Source organism: Leguminivora glycinivorella, chromosome 5 (assembly GCF_023078275.1).
Source record: "Leguminivora glycinivorella isolate SPB_JAAS2020 chromosome 5, LegGlyc_1.1, whole genome shotgun sequence".
NCBI lineage: Eukaryota > Metazoa > Arthropoda > Insecta > Lepidoptera > Tortricidae > Leguminivora > Leguminivora glycinivorella.
Window position 1 is genome coordinate 10263017 of NC_062975.1, and position 17534 is coordinate 10280550.

At 37.5% G+C, this 17534-nt stretch overlaps 2 protein-coding genes across 3 annotated transcripts in view; both read right to left on the minus strand.

Moving 5' to 3' along the window:
• LOC125225959 (elongation of very long chain fatty acids protein AAEL008004-like) overlaps window positions 1-14932 on the minus strand; it is a 68750-nt gene extending 53818 nt beyond the window's left edge. Inside the window, exon 1 of one of the 2 annotated variants that reach the window (XM_048129773.1) lies at window positions 14758-14932. The gene's annotated coding sequence lies outside the window, so the exon portion shown is untranslated. The remainder of the gene's footprint in view (window positions 1-14757) is intronic. The other variant, XM_048129770.1, reaches the window with a different exon arrangement.
• LOC125225960 (cold shock protein 2-like) lies at window positions 4577-5512 on the minus strand. Its single transcript, XM_048129774.1, has 2 exons — window positions 5027-5512; window positions 4577-4622 (listed from the first exon to the last, which is right to left on the minus strand). Exons 1-2 carry the CDS (start codon window positions 5510-5512, stop codon window positions 4617-4619), a joined length of 492 nt encoding a protein of 163 aa, XP_047985731.1. The 3' UTR covers window positions 4577-4616.
• Window positions 14933-17534: the final 2602 nt, after the last annotated feature.

The following is a 17534-nucleotide window of genomic DNA, read 5'->3' on the forward strand; positions in this document are numbered from 1 at the left end:
ATTAAGTAGGTGCACTTTTCTCAAATTGCTGCATGTATGAAATAAGGCCCATCAGTAACTTAACAAAAAATAAGGTATTTCTTACATACCGAATTAAGCGTAATTGTGTCGCTTAACTTCAAACCTGGATAAATCCATTCTGCTACAAGGTTAATATATATTTAATATATTCAATCTTAAAGCAGAATGGATTTAAGTACCCAAGTTTGAAACTAAGCGACACAATTGATAGTATGTATCTAGGAGATATTTTCTTTACAAAATCGTATTATTCAAGAGCGCTATGATAAACGCACGTCGAAATAAAGTAAAATTGTCAATATTTACCGATGAGATTGTGCTCTGTGTGTAATGGTAAACATTAATAATATGAAAAGTAATTGTTTCAGTCAGAGCATCTTCACTCGTCAATTTCGTCTTACTCTTTAGTTGTGAAACATGGGTGACAAAGGACGGTCGCCAGAAGGAAAAGAATAAAAATATATGGATACCTATATATATTATAATATTTTCAGTACAGATGGTGTTTTTTACGCACTAGTGCGAGAAGTGGTTCATTATATGGCAGGTCGAAACTTCGGAGGCTCATCTGTACTGAAAAACGTCGTACGATACACGTGCGAAAAGGAAATTCGTAACTCGTGTCGATTTAAAACACTCCCTTTGGTCGTGTTTTAATTTATCGCCACTCGTTTCGAACTTCCTTTTTTACGCACTTGTATCGTAATGTACTATTATCCCGTAGGACAGCAGGTTACTTCAAAGTACTTTAATTAACTACCTAATTTTAATGTTGTCTTCGATTCCCGTCGTCGTTCGTCGTTCGTCGAATCCCGGTAAGGGTATTTATTTGTGTAATGAGCACAGATATTTGTTCCTGAGTCATGGATGTTTTCTATGTATATAAGTATGTATTTATCTATTTAAGTATGGTTTTGTATTTATCTATGGGATATGGGTTAAATTGTGGCGTAGGCGAGAGGCTGGCAACCTGTCACTGCAATGTCACAGTTTCGTTTTCTTTCAACCCCTTATTTGCCAAGAGTGGCACTGAAGCTTTAGTAGTTTCATGTGTTCTGCCTACCCCTTTATACAGATACAGGCGTGATTGTATGTATGTATGTTATCTATTTAAGTATGTATTATTTATTTATTTATTTATTAGTAAAAACATGTTTACATGACATTACAGTAAAACCAATGCGTCACGAAACTTAGATAACAAAAAAGAAAAAAAAACAGTAAGTAAGAACATGAAAAAAAAAACAAACAATAAAGTTTAAAACTAAACAATTTATTTGGGCGATGACGTAACAGCGTGGCTCCGTTGCATCGTTTGTCCCGGTGTAGGCTTCGCCGAAAAACCACACCTTTCGGCCAGAAGTCTGCGCTCGCGATGGTGTCCTGCGCTATATCGTCGCCTAGCACCCATAGTACAAGCTTTGCTTAGTTTGGGGCTAAGTTGATCTGTGTAAGGTGTCCCCAATATTTATATAATTATTTAATTACTTACCATAATCATAATGTAATAAAATGTGCATTTTTTCGTGGTTACCAACATGCATACCAACCATAAAAATGCTTAACTAATTTTCCAGCTATATTTAAACCTAGGCTATTTAAACGTATAGATACTTTATATACTTTTATTATTTAGATCTTATTTATACTTTTCGGCAAAGCATTTTTGTTACCGCAGAATTAAAACGTTGGTAATACTCATTTCATCTACCTACTAAGGGCATATGTAATGTCAATGCAAACAAGGCCCGGCTATTAAGTTTCGAAATGTTATGTACATTTTATAACTTGATAAGTGTAAATGGTTCAAAAATTTCGTGCAGTAAGTAAAAAAGTAAAAAGTAAGTATTATTAAACAGAAAAACTATGGGTCTTATTTGATGCAGGTATGAAATAAGGCCCACGCCGCCTATGTGTCCACATGTTCACAACCTTCGATACCCAAGAAGTAGCGCTGCGGAAATAGAGATGGATCGGATATAATCTTCAAAGATGAGCTATCAACAGCGCCAGTATTTGAGTGGTGGCCTCAGAGTGGAAGGCGACCCCGCAAACGCCCAGTACTTATGATACACAATACACATAAACACAATACATTATAATATTTATTGCCCCGTAGGACAGCAGGCTACCCCACACTACTTTAATTAAGTACCTAATTTTGTCCCTTTAAACTTAATATGAAATAAAGTCCGCCTATCTTGACCACATTGACCTTGACGCACTGCTTGTTAAGACTTGAACCCCTCTAATTTAGAGTGCCACATCCTAAATGCATAGTCCTGAATAAATGTGTTTTAGACGACAGACCGTAGTATAAATACTTATCACAAAAATTGATGATTGAATTCATGAACACAATGTTTACACAAAGTTATAAAACTTAAGAAGCGAGCGATGGGCCTTATTTAGAGAAGTAACTATTTGTATTGATTCTATGTCTGCGAAGAAAATATACAAAACGGCATGATTGATAAAACTTAGAAGAAATATAAGCACTGGGCCTTATTAAGGGCAGGTACTGGTACCAACCTGAACAAACTATGTATTACTAAATAAGGCCCATCGTTTTTTTAAATATTTTAAAACATGACTTAAATTATTAATATTATGTCTGTTTTTATTGTGTGTAAATAAGTACATATAATATAACTAATATAACTACTTACCTAATTGGTGTTCGGCAGAATAGTAATAAATAAACAATGATGACCGAATACCAAATTTTCGGCAAAATGGCTGAAAAGACCGAATACCAAATAGTTGCCTAATATTCGTGGAATCTATCGTAAAATACAGCATAACTTTATAATTGTTACTAGTAAACCAATGGCGAGAAAAGTTATGCATGTATAAAATAAACCTATACCTGTATGCAATTGTTACGTACCTATACTTATAAAAATATGGACTTAGTATTTCCACAGAATATATAATACAGATTCAAACTTTCACGATTTTTACACATATTTAAAATTGCAAACGGGACTTAATCGCGTATTTACTATGTTTTAAACACTAACCTCCGACGTTTCAAGGACGGCATTGTCCCCGTGGTCTCGGAGCAGACTGGTCTTTTTTGGACCACCAATTTTAAATATGAACATATAATAGTACGTATTTCTAACTAAAAAGTTCGTCAAACACGGTATGTCGATATTTCGACGTAGTATATCGATAACTTTTCACATCACTAGATTATCGACATTAGATGTCGAGTATTTCCCATCACTTTATTTCAGTGTACGTATATAAAAACTTAGCCCCGCCCCTAAATTTGGTGCGATAGGGACAACTGCAGCTCAGGCGCGAAACCCCGCGCAAAAACTGCAAAAATCGAGGTTCCGCTCTCGACTGTTTCCTCCTCCAAAACTTAACCAATCGATACGAAATTTGGAAATCAGAATGACAAGGAAATTATCTGTGTCGGACCGTTTCGTTTTTTTGGATAATTGATCTCAGTTTTGAATACCACGCCTTTCTTTCTGGCAAATTCAATTAAGCCGTTTTGGCCAACTTTGAGAGGCTCTAATTCCTTTTAAAACAAAAATATCAAAAAAAGCAAAACGGTCCGACACAGATATTGATAATAAAAGTCTGTGTTGAAAAAACCATTGATCTAGCTTCAAAAACCAGAGAGGAAACAGGCGAGAGCGTTTGTATGGAGAAATGAGGGGTATCGTAGCGTCTTAAAAGCATATTCACATGACTGGTCCCAATAATATTTAACCTCTTTTCTGAGAAGATTATATAACGGTGCCAGTAATGAGCTTATGTTTGGTATAAACTTCGCGTAATACATGACTAATCCTAGAAATGATCTTAACTCTGTAGTATTACGCGGAGCGGGCACTTTTTCGATTGCTTCTAGTTTATCTGGACACGTATGAACGCCCTCCTTGCTTATCACGAAGCCTAGATATGTCACGGAATCCGCAAAAAACGTACATTTACTTTTTTTAACCTTTAAGCCATATTTTTGCAACCGCTTAAACACTTCTATCAAAGTCGTTAAGTGTTCTTGGTCATTAACCCCCGTAATGATGACATCATCTAAAAAGACCCCCACCCGTGGCATGTCAGCAAACAGCTGTTCAAGTTTACGCTGAAAAATCCCTGGGCTAGAGGCCAGACCGTAAATCAATCTATTGTACCGAAATAAACCCTTGTGTGTATTAATTACGGCATATTTTTTTGATTCCTCGTCCAACTCAAACTGCGCATACGCCTGCGACAAGTCTAACTTGGTGAACTTTTGGCCCCCATGTAATTTAGTGAGCAAGTCGTCCACACGGGGCAAAGGAAAACGATCAACCTCGAGACATTTATTTAAAGTAAGTTTAAAATCACCGCATACCCGAATGGTGCCGTCCTTCTTCATAACCGGCACGATCGGCGTAGCCCAATCCGACGTTTGCACGGGCTCGAGTACTCCGTCGCGCACCAGCTGTTCAAGCGCGCGCTCCACCGGCTCACGCAGCGCGTACGCCAGAGGGCGCGCGCGCAGGAACACCGGCCGCGCGTCCGGCCGCAGCCGGAACCCCACCGTGCCGCCCGTGAACCGACCCAGCCCATCGCCGAACACGTCTCGGTAACTAGAACTGAAAACATCAAAATTGAATGTCTCACATTTAATATTATTACAATGTGTCAGTATGAAAGGAGGTAAAATATCGAGTTCCACCAACCACTCCCGTCCTAGCAAACTTGTCCTACCATCGCGTATAATATATAATGTTAAGTATTTACTTATATTCTCATACGTCACAAGAGGTGTAATTTTGCCTACCGGCATAACCAATTCACCTGAAAAATATGTTAAATTTAAATTACAATTTTCCATCGGTATACTACTAAATAATGTCTTGTAACATTCCAAACTTATACAAGTTGCAGCAGTGCCCGTATCAACTTCCATTAGTAAGGACTTGCTATTTACACAAACATTCATAAAGTACGGTTTATATTTTTTTAAACGATTAGCGTCCATAGAATAATGATTTACCTCGTCACTATCGCTGGAAGAGTTCATATGGAACTCCTTGCTTGCCAGATGGTGTACCCCTGCTGCGTTATTTTTCACATTCGGGCAAACGCGTTTCAAATGACCTTCTTTATTGCAGACTCGACAAACATACATTTTAAACTTGCAGCTTTCTGCCGCGTGCTGACCTCCACACACACGGCAACTACCTTTAGGGCCCTCAGTGCCTATAGGTGCATTTTTAATTCGCCAACCTCCGCCGGTATGTTTGCCGCTCCAACCGCCGCCGCCACCACCGCCGCCGCTGCCGCCGCCGCCACCGCGACCAGCCGCGCCGCCTTGCGGTCCGTGCGACGAGTGACGTGAAGTACTTTGACTTGGCGCGCGCCCGCTGGCGCGCCCTCGCCCCGTGTCTCTTATCAGATGCACTGACGCCGTATCTTCTCCGGCATCGCCCCCTCGACTGCTACCCCGATGCTCCACGAGTGCTGCGTCAGCCTCCGCCATTTCTAACGTCACCGCAAGCTTGAATGCTATGTCAAATTTAATATCATCTTCTGCAAATAACCTCTGACGTATACTGTCTCGCGCTAACCCACATACGAACTGATCTCGTAAGTTTTCTTGTAAACTATCACCAAGGAATTTACAATCCTTTGACAATTTCTTTAACTCGGCCGCGTACTCCCCACACTTTCATCACTATTCTGTATGCGTCGCCTAAATTTAAATCGCTCTGCCAGTAAACTAGGCTTAGGCTGCAAATGTTCCTTCATAATTGACACTAATTCTTTAAAAGTCTTTGTCGAAGGTTTCGCTGGCATACACAAATTTGCCATTAAGGCATACGCGTCACTGCCTATCACTGTAATCAAAGTCGCCACTTTAACCTTTTCTTCCACTGAGTTTGCAATGAAAGATTGTTCCAAGCGATCTATATAATAATCCCAACTGTCCTTATCTAAGTCGAACGGCCCGATTTTGCCGAGCGCCATAGTCATTTTAGCAACACTTGTTTACCGCTCCCGCCACAAAATTACACACTCGCGAGTTAGTTCCTTATTCGTCGCCACTGTAAAGTCCGTATGTAGAATGCCACAGTCCCTGTAGGCCTAGCACATGATGGCCGCGGGAGTATGTCGCCGCGAGATAGATGCTTGAATGCTATGTCAAATTTAATATCATCTTCTGCAAATAACCTCTGACGTATACTGTCTCGCGCTAACCCACATACGAACTGATCTCGTAAGTTTTCTTGTAAACTATCACCAAGGAATTTACAATCCTTTGACAATTTCTTTAACTCGGCCGCGTACTCCCCCACACTTTCATCACTATTCTGTATGCGTCGCCTAAATTTAAATCGCTCTGCCAGTAAACTAGGCTTAGGCTGCAAATGTTCCTTCATAATTGACACTAATTCTTTAAAAGTCTTTGTCGAAGGTTTCGCTGGCATACACAAATTTGCCATTAAGGCATACGCGTCACTGCCTATCACTGTAATCAAAGTCGCCACTTTAACCTTTTCTTCCACTGAGTTTGCAATGAAAGATTGTTCCAAGCGATCTATATAATAATCCCAACTGTCCTTATCTAAGTCGAACGGCCCGATTTTGCCGAGCGCCATAGTCATTTTAGCAACACTTGTTTACCGCTCCCGCCACAAAATTACACACTCGCGAGTTAGTTCCTTATTCGTCGCCACTGTAAAGTCCGTATGTAGAATGCCACAGTCCCTGTAGGCCTAGCACATGATGGCCGCGGGAGTATGTCGCCGCGAGATAGATGACACGTCTTTGTCTAATTGTATTAATGACATAAGGACAGGTAGTCTATCTCGCGGCGACATACTCCCGCGGCCATCATGTGCTAGGCCTGCAGGTTTGTTTACACTTTTTTCAAGTGCCAAAAGTACAGGGTATAGTAGATATCTATCTCTATCGCGCTTGCGTATTGGCGCGACAGAGCCAGCGGCGTATCGCTTTCGTTTGGCGTCGGAGAAATGCCATTCGGCTACGGGGCCTGATGAGCCTCCGAAGTTTCGACCTGGCATATAATGAACCACTTCTCGAACTAGTGCGTAAAAAAACGACCATCTGTACTGAAATAGTACATTTCGATACAAGTGCGAAAAAGAGGAAGTTCGAAACGAGTGGCGATAAATTAAAACACGACCGAAGGGAGTGTTTTAAATCGACACGAGTTACGAATTCCGTTTTCGCACGTGTATCGAACGACGTTTTTCAGTACAGATGGACCTCCGAAGTTTCGACCTGCCATATAATGAACCACTTCTCACACTAGTGCGTAAAAAAAACACCATCTGTACTGAAAAATTAGTATTGTATCAATTGTGTAATTTAAATTCAAATATAAAAATTATGTTAAAATGTATGTGACGTGTAAAAGTGCCCCTGTGGCCTATTTGCTGAATAAATATTTTGAATTTTGAATTTCTGTCTTGTTTGTCTGTGTGTGTGTATGTGTGTGTGTGTCTGTCTGTGGCATCGTAAGCTCCTGAACGAATGAACCGATTTAGAAATAGTTCTTTTTGTCTGAAAGCTGAATTAGTCGGGAGTGTTCTTAGCCATGTTTCATGAACGCTACTACGCGGTCGGGGGTTTTTTCAAAATTTTAATTTTGTAGTTAGTATATTAATTGTTTTAACGACCGATTTTCGACGCGGAATCGGCTCTAGCCGATCAAAAGTCGCTCGTTGGTATAACATTTGCTGAACGCATCCGATCCGATATCGGATGTCGGAAGTGATTTCACATTATCCGATCCGATATCGGATGAAAAAGAAAAAATCCAAGATGGCGCCTGTAATGTATGGGATAACGGTCAGACATCCGATATCGGATCGAATAATGTGAAAACGCACTAAAGCCGATTCTGCTTTAAGTTTGAGGATACCCTTATGCGGTGAGTCGAAACTTAACTCAATGATGTGTAAGTATATTTAACTGATTATGTTTATTTATTATTATGTCGATGTTTGCAGTTTTGCACTTCGTCAGGCATCGTTAATCGTCATGTCATAATTATCCGGAACGCACATGTGTAGTGTTTAAAAATACGTAAGAAAGTATAACTTACGAACTTCGACTCAAATATTTTCTTTTCACCAAAAAGGCACGTCTGCGAGCAGTTAAAAAAAATAAAGATGTAAAAAAATATACCATCCATTATCAACATTTTTCTGAAATTGATAACTGATAAGAAGGGCACTACGTGAGATACGATAAGATATATTTTCTAACATGTCTCACGTATTGCGGCGTGCGTCTTGTCAGTTACTAAATGAAGAAAGGAGTAAAAGATTAAACAAAAAAAAAACCGGCCAAGTGCGAGTCGGGCTCGCGCACAAAGGGTTCCGTAGCAGCAAATATAATAAACCAATAACTTAACCAAAATTACAGTTAAATCAACCTATCTCAAAAACTATAAGAGATACTTTGATCAAACCAAAAATCGTTGAAAGAGTTAATTAGCATGCATCACCTCTATTTTTTTTAGAATTTTATACCCCGTAGTTATAAAAATAGAGGGGGGGGACATACTTTTTACGACTTTGAGAGCTGATATCTCAAAAACCGTTCACTTTAAGAAAAATGTTTTTTAGAAAACTTTATATCATTTTAAAAGACCTTTCCATTGATACCCCACACGGGTATGTACATCGAAAAAAAATTTTCATCCCTCAGTTACATGTATGGGGGCCCCACCCCCAATTCTTTTTTTTACTATTTAGTGTCATAATTTTGTAGCGGTTCATACAACACATATTCCCATCAAATTTCATCACTGTAGTACTTATAGTTTCCGAGTAAATCGGCTGTGACTAGGGTATGCAAAAACCGGTTAACTTAAAAAAACCGGTTAATAACCGAGACTTTTCCTTCAAAACCGGTTAACCGGTTATTAACCTGTTTTGAGGATTTTTAGTAAATGGCCGTACTACGCAATAATTACCATTACCTTTAAGAATTCTGATGTTGATGATATCGTAGCAGGTATTACTTGCACGATTTTGGAAATTGGTAAATGCGGAAATTGCTAAAAAAGGATTGTGTGGTTTGAATGTGATTCGTCAGTTTTGCGTTTTCTAAGCATGTCGCAAGGTCTACAGCTCCCAGAGCCCCTAGTAATACAAGCAATTGATGTAAGAAAACCAAGATCTCCATTTTACCTTTCTTTTAAAAAATATAGTTTGAAATATACGGTAGACTCCGGTTACAACGACGCTCAAGGGACCGCTGATATTACGTCGTACTAATCGGATGTCGTACAAAACGAATTTCATTTCTTTTAATTAAAAGTAATATCTACATCTCTATTACTAAAACATTTCAATCAATAGGTTTTATTTACAGGGTATTATAATCATAGTATTAATACCTTATTTTATTGTGACTTGTTTAGTTAGAAAAGTCCTTGTCAGTATGCGTGCTGCTCATCATTTGTAAGTAATGCTAGTTTATACGCAATCGAAAAATACAAATTGGGTTCTATTTAGCTTATAAGATTAGACCCGAGGCGAACAAATTGTTAAAATTTTAAAAGCAATACTCCAAAAAGTTACATGGCCACAATGTAATCTTGCTACTTGTTGTAGGCAAGACAGGGGGCCGTGCTCGGGTAGAAGTAGCTTTGTTTCCTCAATTTACTAGTAAAACTAAAAACTGTGTCGCTTGTCGTTGCAACCGGACTTGACGGACGGATTCTGTGTAAAATGTGTCGTAAAAAGCGGCTGGTCGTTAAAATCGGAGTCGTAATAAACGGATGTACTTTCATACTATCACATACGAAAACCAAATAAATACCTGTGCTTATGTCGTTGTAAGAGGTTGGACGTTAGGTCTATATGCGGAGTCGTAATATACTAACCGGACTCTACTGTATTGTATAAAATGTATAATTGAGTAGACGGACTAATTTTTAAAATAAAATCATTACAGATAATAATGTCAATGAAAAGTAATGAATAAATCTTTATTATTACAAATCATTAAATAATTACGTATTTTTGAACGTTTTAATGCCTAATTTTCCAAATTTTGAGAAATAAATACAGTTTCGGTTATTAACCGGTTAGTGACTATAAAAACCGGTTTTTAACAGAGGCCTAAAAGTCTCGGTTAACCGGTTTTTCGGTTAACCGGTTAACCGGTTTGCACACCCTAGCTGTGACAGACGGACAGACGGACAGACGGACAGACGGACAGACGGACATGACGAAACTATAAGGGTTCCGTTTTTGCCATTTTGGCTACGGAACCCTAAAAACCGGCCAAGAGCGTGTCGGGCCACGCTCAGTGTAGGGTTCCGTAGTTTTCTGTATTTTTCTCAAAAACTGCTGAACCTATCAAGTTCAAAATAATTTTCCTAGAAAGTCTTTATAAAGTTCTACTTTTGTGATTTTTTTCATATTTTTTAAACTTATGGTTCAAAAGTTAGAGGGGGGGGGACGCACTTTTTTTTCCTTTAGGAACGATTATTTCCGAAAATATTAATATAATCAAAAAACGATCTGAGTAAACCCTTATTCATTTTTAAATACCTATCCAACAATATATCACACGTTGGGATTGGAATGAAAAAAAAATATCAGCCTCCACTTTACATGTAGGGGGGGCACCCTAATAAAACATTTTTTTCCATTTTTTATTTTTGCACTTTGTTGGCGTGATTGATATACATATTGGTACCAAATTTCAGCTTTCTAGTCCTTACGGTTACTGAGATTATCCGCGGACGGACGGACGGACGGACGGACGGACGGACAGACAGACATGGCGAAACTATAAGGGTTCCTAGTTGACTACGGAACCCTAAAAACGTCGTACGATACACGTTCGAAGAGGAAATTTGTAGCTCGTGTTGATTTACTACTTTCGGTCGTGTTTTATTTTGATCACCACTCGTTTCCAATGTCCTCTTTTACGCACTTGTATCATAATGTACTTATATTACGTGGCACTCTATCAGTATTAAAAAACAGCCAAGAGCGTGTCGGGCCACGCTCAGTGTAGGGTTCCGTAGTTTTCCGTATGTTTTCCACACCACTTTGTCGGTGTGATTGATATACATATTGGTAGGCACCAAATTTCAGCTTTCTAGTGCTAACGGTCACTGAGATTATCCTCGGAGGGACGGACGGACGGACGGACGGACAGACATGGCGAAACTATAAGGGTTCCTAGTTGACTACGGAACCCTAAAAAGTGGTGGTATGTAAAGTTTGGAAGCTCTGGAGACATTGGAAATTGATTTTATATAAATAATTTACGGACAATCTGAGTCAATGGACAAATTTCCGTACTTCAGTCGTGTAGGTCTTCAGGATACCCGTACCCGTCATTACGGTTCTAGTCGGAATTTACAAGCGAAGTGAAAGTGACGCAATGTCCGGTTTTCCGCTCCGGTTAAATTAGATAACTAACATTCCATTACCATTTAACATACAACAACATGGGGTATTTTGGTGCAGCGCAATTCTTTAACACAATTGACAAATATGACCTTCAGTTTTAAGCGGTTTTTATAGCTCTTGTTAAAATTACTGTAAGGCACTGCCGCAATATAATCTATAGCTTCGAATTGTGGGCTTACAAAAGTTACAACATAATTATACAAGTTTTGAAATATTTGACACTGTTAATTAATATTTCAATTTTTTCAATTTCAAATATTTATTCAAGTAGGCTTAATTAAATAAGCACTTTTGACATGTCATACAAAATATTAACAATTACAGCTTAAGAATTACAGATAAGTATTACAATAATAATTATATTACAGTTATACGAAATTATATTAGTAAATAATACAATACAACAGTATAATATGGCAATTAAATATTATATAAACGTTTTTTTTTTTTTTTTTTTTTTTTATGAGTTTTATTTAATTACATATAAACCCATCTAAATCAGAGCGATAGTGATTTGAAATTACGATCGTAAGGCAGTTGCTCCAACACCAACACCCACAGGTGCTACAAATACGAGAGAAATGTTCCGTCAGTGAGAGTGTTATCAAATTGAGATCAAATTAATATATATGTCACTTAAATTAATTGGCATTGTAAGTAACATTACTTTCAAATATATTTTTTAATTGGTTTAATCCGTTTAATAATGATTTAATATTTAAAGAGATGCAATACGAGTTAATATTGTACGATATGAATTTGTTGATCTGTAGATAGTTCTAAAAAAATTGCTTGATAGTGTAAGTAAGTAGGTCAGTTAGGCACCTTAGGCACCTATCAGTTGTTGGGTATTAATGAAATAGAACACGCGAAAAAATATTTGGCTGTTCCGTGGAAATGAGCAGCATCATGACAGTGGAAATGTATGAAACAAAACAGCCAAATTCTTTTTTACGATTTCAGCATTGGTCCCATAATAAAAGTTGTTCATTATGACCTCAAATGTCACTATGCAAAGTTTGAACGGTCCTTTTTATTTTACCGTGTATTTAAATAGTATGCAATAATATTTACGTACGTTATGATTCTACTAATTAACTCCTTAGAAATAGTATAGCTTAATGGGAAGAAATCCCCCTTAGGTATAGGTTCGCCTTTGTAATAGGTACTTAATCTGTTCTTTCTGCTGTAAGTACCTTTTCTTTTTCTTGTTGTTGGTACAATAAAGTGTTCACTTACTTTATTTTAGTTAATTCGAAACAACTTTGATTTGATACTTATCTATTAATGTCGCAGTCGATAAGAAATTTAATTTTCTTAGTCGTACTAATAATTAAATTTGTTAAATTGCGAAAACTGTTTGTTCAGAATAAGTAAATTTAATTTTGATGGGGGTAATATTTTTTGTTTTAATTTGTATTATTAGTTATTGTTTACTTATTCTACAAATTCGTAATACAACATTGGCATATCATATTGTACGTACTACTTGGACGATTATTTTTTCCGCTACGAGATAAATTTCAAAGTTTATCATAAGTCAAATTTCGTACCTTTACAACCTTGTCAAATTCACCTGTCCAATTTGAAGTTTACTGTGACACAGGTTAAAGTGCTTTACAGTGACATAGCTTATATTTAAACAGTTTGAAGGTTTATGATGGTAAGTGTAGAACTTTGTTTATGTTTTAGAGGAATTGATAACAGGTGACGTAAACACGGATATAAGCGGTCAACATCAAGTAAATTAAAGTAACACTCAGGAATTCCGGACTACTGAAACTTGAGCAGTTTCATGTGTTCTGTCTACCCCTTTTGATGTAAGTTTAGTTGTGTATGATTTATACTTAGGGACATAAGTACTAAAATGTATTGTCCTTTTAGATACTTATGATAGGTACATATTGTACCTACAATATGACGTAAGTATAGTTAATCTTGGGATCAATTAAGGGCTCTTCTATTTTCATCCGCAATCCAATGGACTCAGTTAATATAAAATGTAATTAGTATGACTCGTAAAACATCAAAGAATGATTAAATAAAAGAAAAACAAATCGATTTAAGACGTATTTCGTATTACATACTTGATTGGTCATGTGATCATCTCTCTAAGAATACTAATGTACAGGGAAACGGAACTTTAAGTGCGACTTATTTGTCAAATATGCAAAACTAATAACGCGGAAAAATGAGGATGATCTTGAATTGGTCACCTTCATCACTCTAGGCAAATGCCAATGAATTAAGGTCATCCGTTACTTTGTAATAGTAATAAAGTGCAATGATAGTAAAATAATTATAAAATTGTTCACGGTACATGTATGTATGTAGTATACATGATAATCCTGTGCTGTCAGTGTCCGATGGGCAAGCGGCGCGACCTTACGCTGCGCGCCCACGGCTTCGCGCACGCGCGGCGGGAATACTAACGCCAGCAGAACGCCTTGGGTGATCCTTGGCTTCAAAACCGAGCTCCTTTCTTAGCACTGTTGCGCTCACTACGATGTATTTTCTAGTAATCAGAACCAGCGCCATTATTAGCATAACACTGTTGTTGGAACTGTGGATGCGCATTAATCGCGGGATGTCCTCGAGCCGACACTGCATGTTGACAAACTTTAATCAACATTGACCGGATTTCGCAATCATGATGCGTCTACGAGTGACATATGCGCCTGGATGACGGCAATTTCGTATTCCGCTTAAAACAATGATACGTGTCTCGCCTCGCTTCAAACTTATCTACTTTGCGGACCTTTGACAGTGCCATGTCGTCTAAGAGTAGGTAAACCTACCGCTCATTAACACTTAGCTAGGAATATTGGATTGGGTCATTCGGTGAGGTCACCGGGGTACCTACTCGAGTTAATAAACGGCTGTAACGTTAGGTAGATATCGTATCCTATCTAGAATTATCAAACTACCTGCAGTATGGTATCGTTAGCCTTTTAGGTTTATAGCGTGGATTAAAGTTCTATTTGTCTCTAGGTATATCGCTATTATCCGGTGCAAGTATCCGGGCCTGATGACTAGTACCTACTTTGTGATATCTTATCACATTTTTTTTATCGATTACTTGAAGATGTCTGAATGAAATTGTTATACAATTGATGCTTTCACTATACAAGGCGAGAATAATTAGTAAAATTAATTATCCTATTACTTACCTGGATTTACTGTTTACAAACAATCTAGTGTCGCAATAAATTTCACACAATAGTCGGACAAACTGCCATAAAAGCAAACACAGATTTGGCCACCTGGTAATGCCACTGCATGTTAGAAGATAATTAATCGTCGGTGTATGAATTACCTGCGCGTGCTCGTAGATTGCGGCACTGGTCGTGTTTGTGAATCTTCCAGAGGGGAGCACATGCACTACCGGGTGGTGACGGGACGGAACGTTCGGAAACGGAGGAGTGAGCGGTATGGAGGCGCGGCGCGCCGGCGGTCAGCCTGCAGGTGAGTTCGGTACTGGCCGCGCGCGCCGATCCCTCGCACTTTTATCACATCGCATGCGCTCGCGTCTTCAACTTGACTCGATGCTGACCAGCTGACGTGACGTTACAGCTCCTCTGAAACATAACAATGCTTGAGGGATTTGTATGTGAATTATGGGTGCCCTGAAAATCAGTGCCGTGTCTCTTAGACAAGGTCTACGCTGACCGGCATCCTATTTGGTATTCCGGTAATGATTTTGCCTTTTGGTGTTGTATGTTTGTTATACCAATCTAGCTTTTGCCCGCGGCTTCGCTCGCGTTAGAAAGAGACAAAAAGTAGACTATGTCACTCTTCATCCCTTCAACTATCTCCATTTAAAAAATCACGACAATTCGTCGCTCCGTTTTGCCGTGAAGGACGGACAAACAAACAGACACACACACTTTCCCATTTATAATATTAGTATGGATAAATATATTTTCTTTCTTTCAAATACAGGAGTACCTGACGTACCTGTGAATTAACAATGGAAACAACTATTTAATCGACTTAATCGTTTATGAAGCCATTTTACAAATTCGTGTAGGTACCTACCCTGTAAAATACTGAGCCTTTTAAACACCGACCTTGCCAAGATATGGCATGGCAAGTTGGGGCATACTCACAAGCAGTGGGTAAAAATAAACTTTACACTTCCGTTAACATAGATTTAAAAAAAAAACTAGGTATACTTTCACGATTTTTGATGTTCCTTTTGCACTCTGCATAACTCAAAATGCATTTAACATTATGAAAATTCGTTTCTTTAAGCAAACTGAACCTTACATTTCATGTAGATATATCGCTTAATCTGTCATTAAAATACAAGTAAGAAACTGATTATCACATTGACTGTTGAGTGACGAATTGACGATGTACTGACGTGACGTCATTATCTATCATCGAATTTATCAAAAAAGATTAATCCACATCTAGATGGCCTAGCAACTTACTTGACGTTTGGCATACAAACTTTGAAACTTTGAACGTTAATAGTTATTTGTTTTACAAAAAGAGTGGCACGTGCCAATACGACGGTTGACGTTAAAAAGTGGAATCTTGAGCGTTGCGAGGTATCAAGGCACGAAGGTTAAACAAACTACAGTGAAACCAAAATTTTTCACCACACCAACACGAACAAGATACCGACTATAAAACATCAAAATAAATCAAATCCGTCAATTTATTCAATATTTATGATTCAAAATCATCATTTATAGGTAAAATGAAATTAAGAATCGAGTTAAAATTTGTATGAAATTACTTTGCCCCCTTGTGGATAAAATGCGATTTTGCTATCTGTTTTCGAATAGCAAAGAAAGCCTTTACCAGTGCGATACTATAGCGAGTTCAAGTCTCACCTAAGGCAAACATTTTCTACTTTTAATAGCCTACTGGTATCGATTTTCGATGTTACTGCTTGTCTAAAAAAGTAAAATTCGTTTGATATGAATCAACTATTGTTGATATGAACAATTGAACAATTATGAGCATTTTCGCGCAAAAAGATTCAAAAACTTTTTTTTCTAAAATAGGTAAATTCACTGTTTTTCCTACTCAGAATCACGAGCCCTTTCGATCTAGAACAAAAAACAAGAGACAAACTAGTATCTATTTGTCATCTAAGCATAACAGCGAAAAAAGTGTAGTTAGGTGTTTATTAATTTAGTAAACAATAGAAGTGCTCGAAATTTCGGCATGTAAATAAATTACCGTATTTCTTTTAAGTACACAATATGATTGCCAAAATCATTTTTACCTATTAGACAAGGTAAAAATTAATTTTAAATTTTAGCTGGCGTTAATCGTCATCGAATCATCGAAACTGTCGATGATATCTAAATAGGGTATTATTTTGGTACCTTATGTAAGGCTAAGTACTTAGCTAGGTGTATAGAGTAAAATTTAAAAAGTCATCATCTTGGAGGCATTGTGTTTTCCATGTCATGCCACTTCTTGATTTTTTACTCTTTTTTGCCAGACTGTTCCGATTTCTATAAAAAATATGTTAATATTTCGTGTCTATTTGTCAATGTTAGAGCAACAGCGAAAAAAGTGAGTACAGTTAGTATTTATTAATTTAGTAAACAATAGCATTGCTCGAAATTTCGGCGTGTAGGTATTCGTAAATAAATAAACCGTATTTTTTAGGTCACAAAAATTTTACCATTGTCTAGGAATGATCTTTAAACTTCAGCTGACGTTTGTCTAAATGTAAATCATATGTAAATAGGTTGTATTTCTGGCATCTTCTTCATCTACGTCTATTACATTGTTTAAAAGATGCACCTAAACAGATGTAATGCATAACAGTCTTCCACTGTATTTTATTTATTTATTTAAACTCTATTGCACAAAAATACACAAAAATGTAATGTAATGGCGGACTTAATACCAAAAGGCATTCTCTATCAGTCAACCATAGGGCCAAACAGAGATTCAATACAAATGGTGCGAGAAAACAAAAAGGTGATACTAAGAAGAAAAGCAAACTATATTTATATAGGTAGACTACATATACTTTTACATAAGTAGATATTTATAATAAATATTTTAAATATTACACACAATGAAATAAATATAATATTTATAGATATTATTCGAATTCTT

What these genes read in the sequence shown, in the direction of transcription:
- LOC125225960 (XM_048129774.1), bottom strand. Translation starts at nt 5,512, where the DNA reads ATGGCGGAGGCTGACGCAGCACTCGTGGAGCATCGGGGTAGCAGTCGA.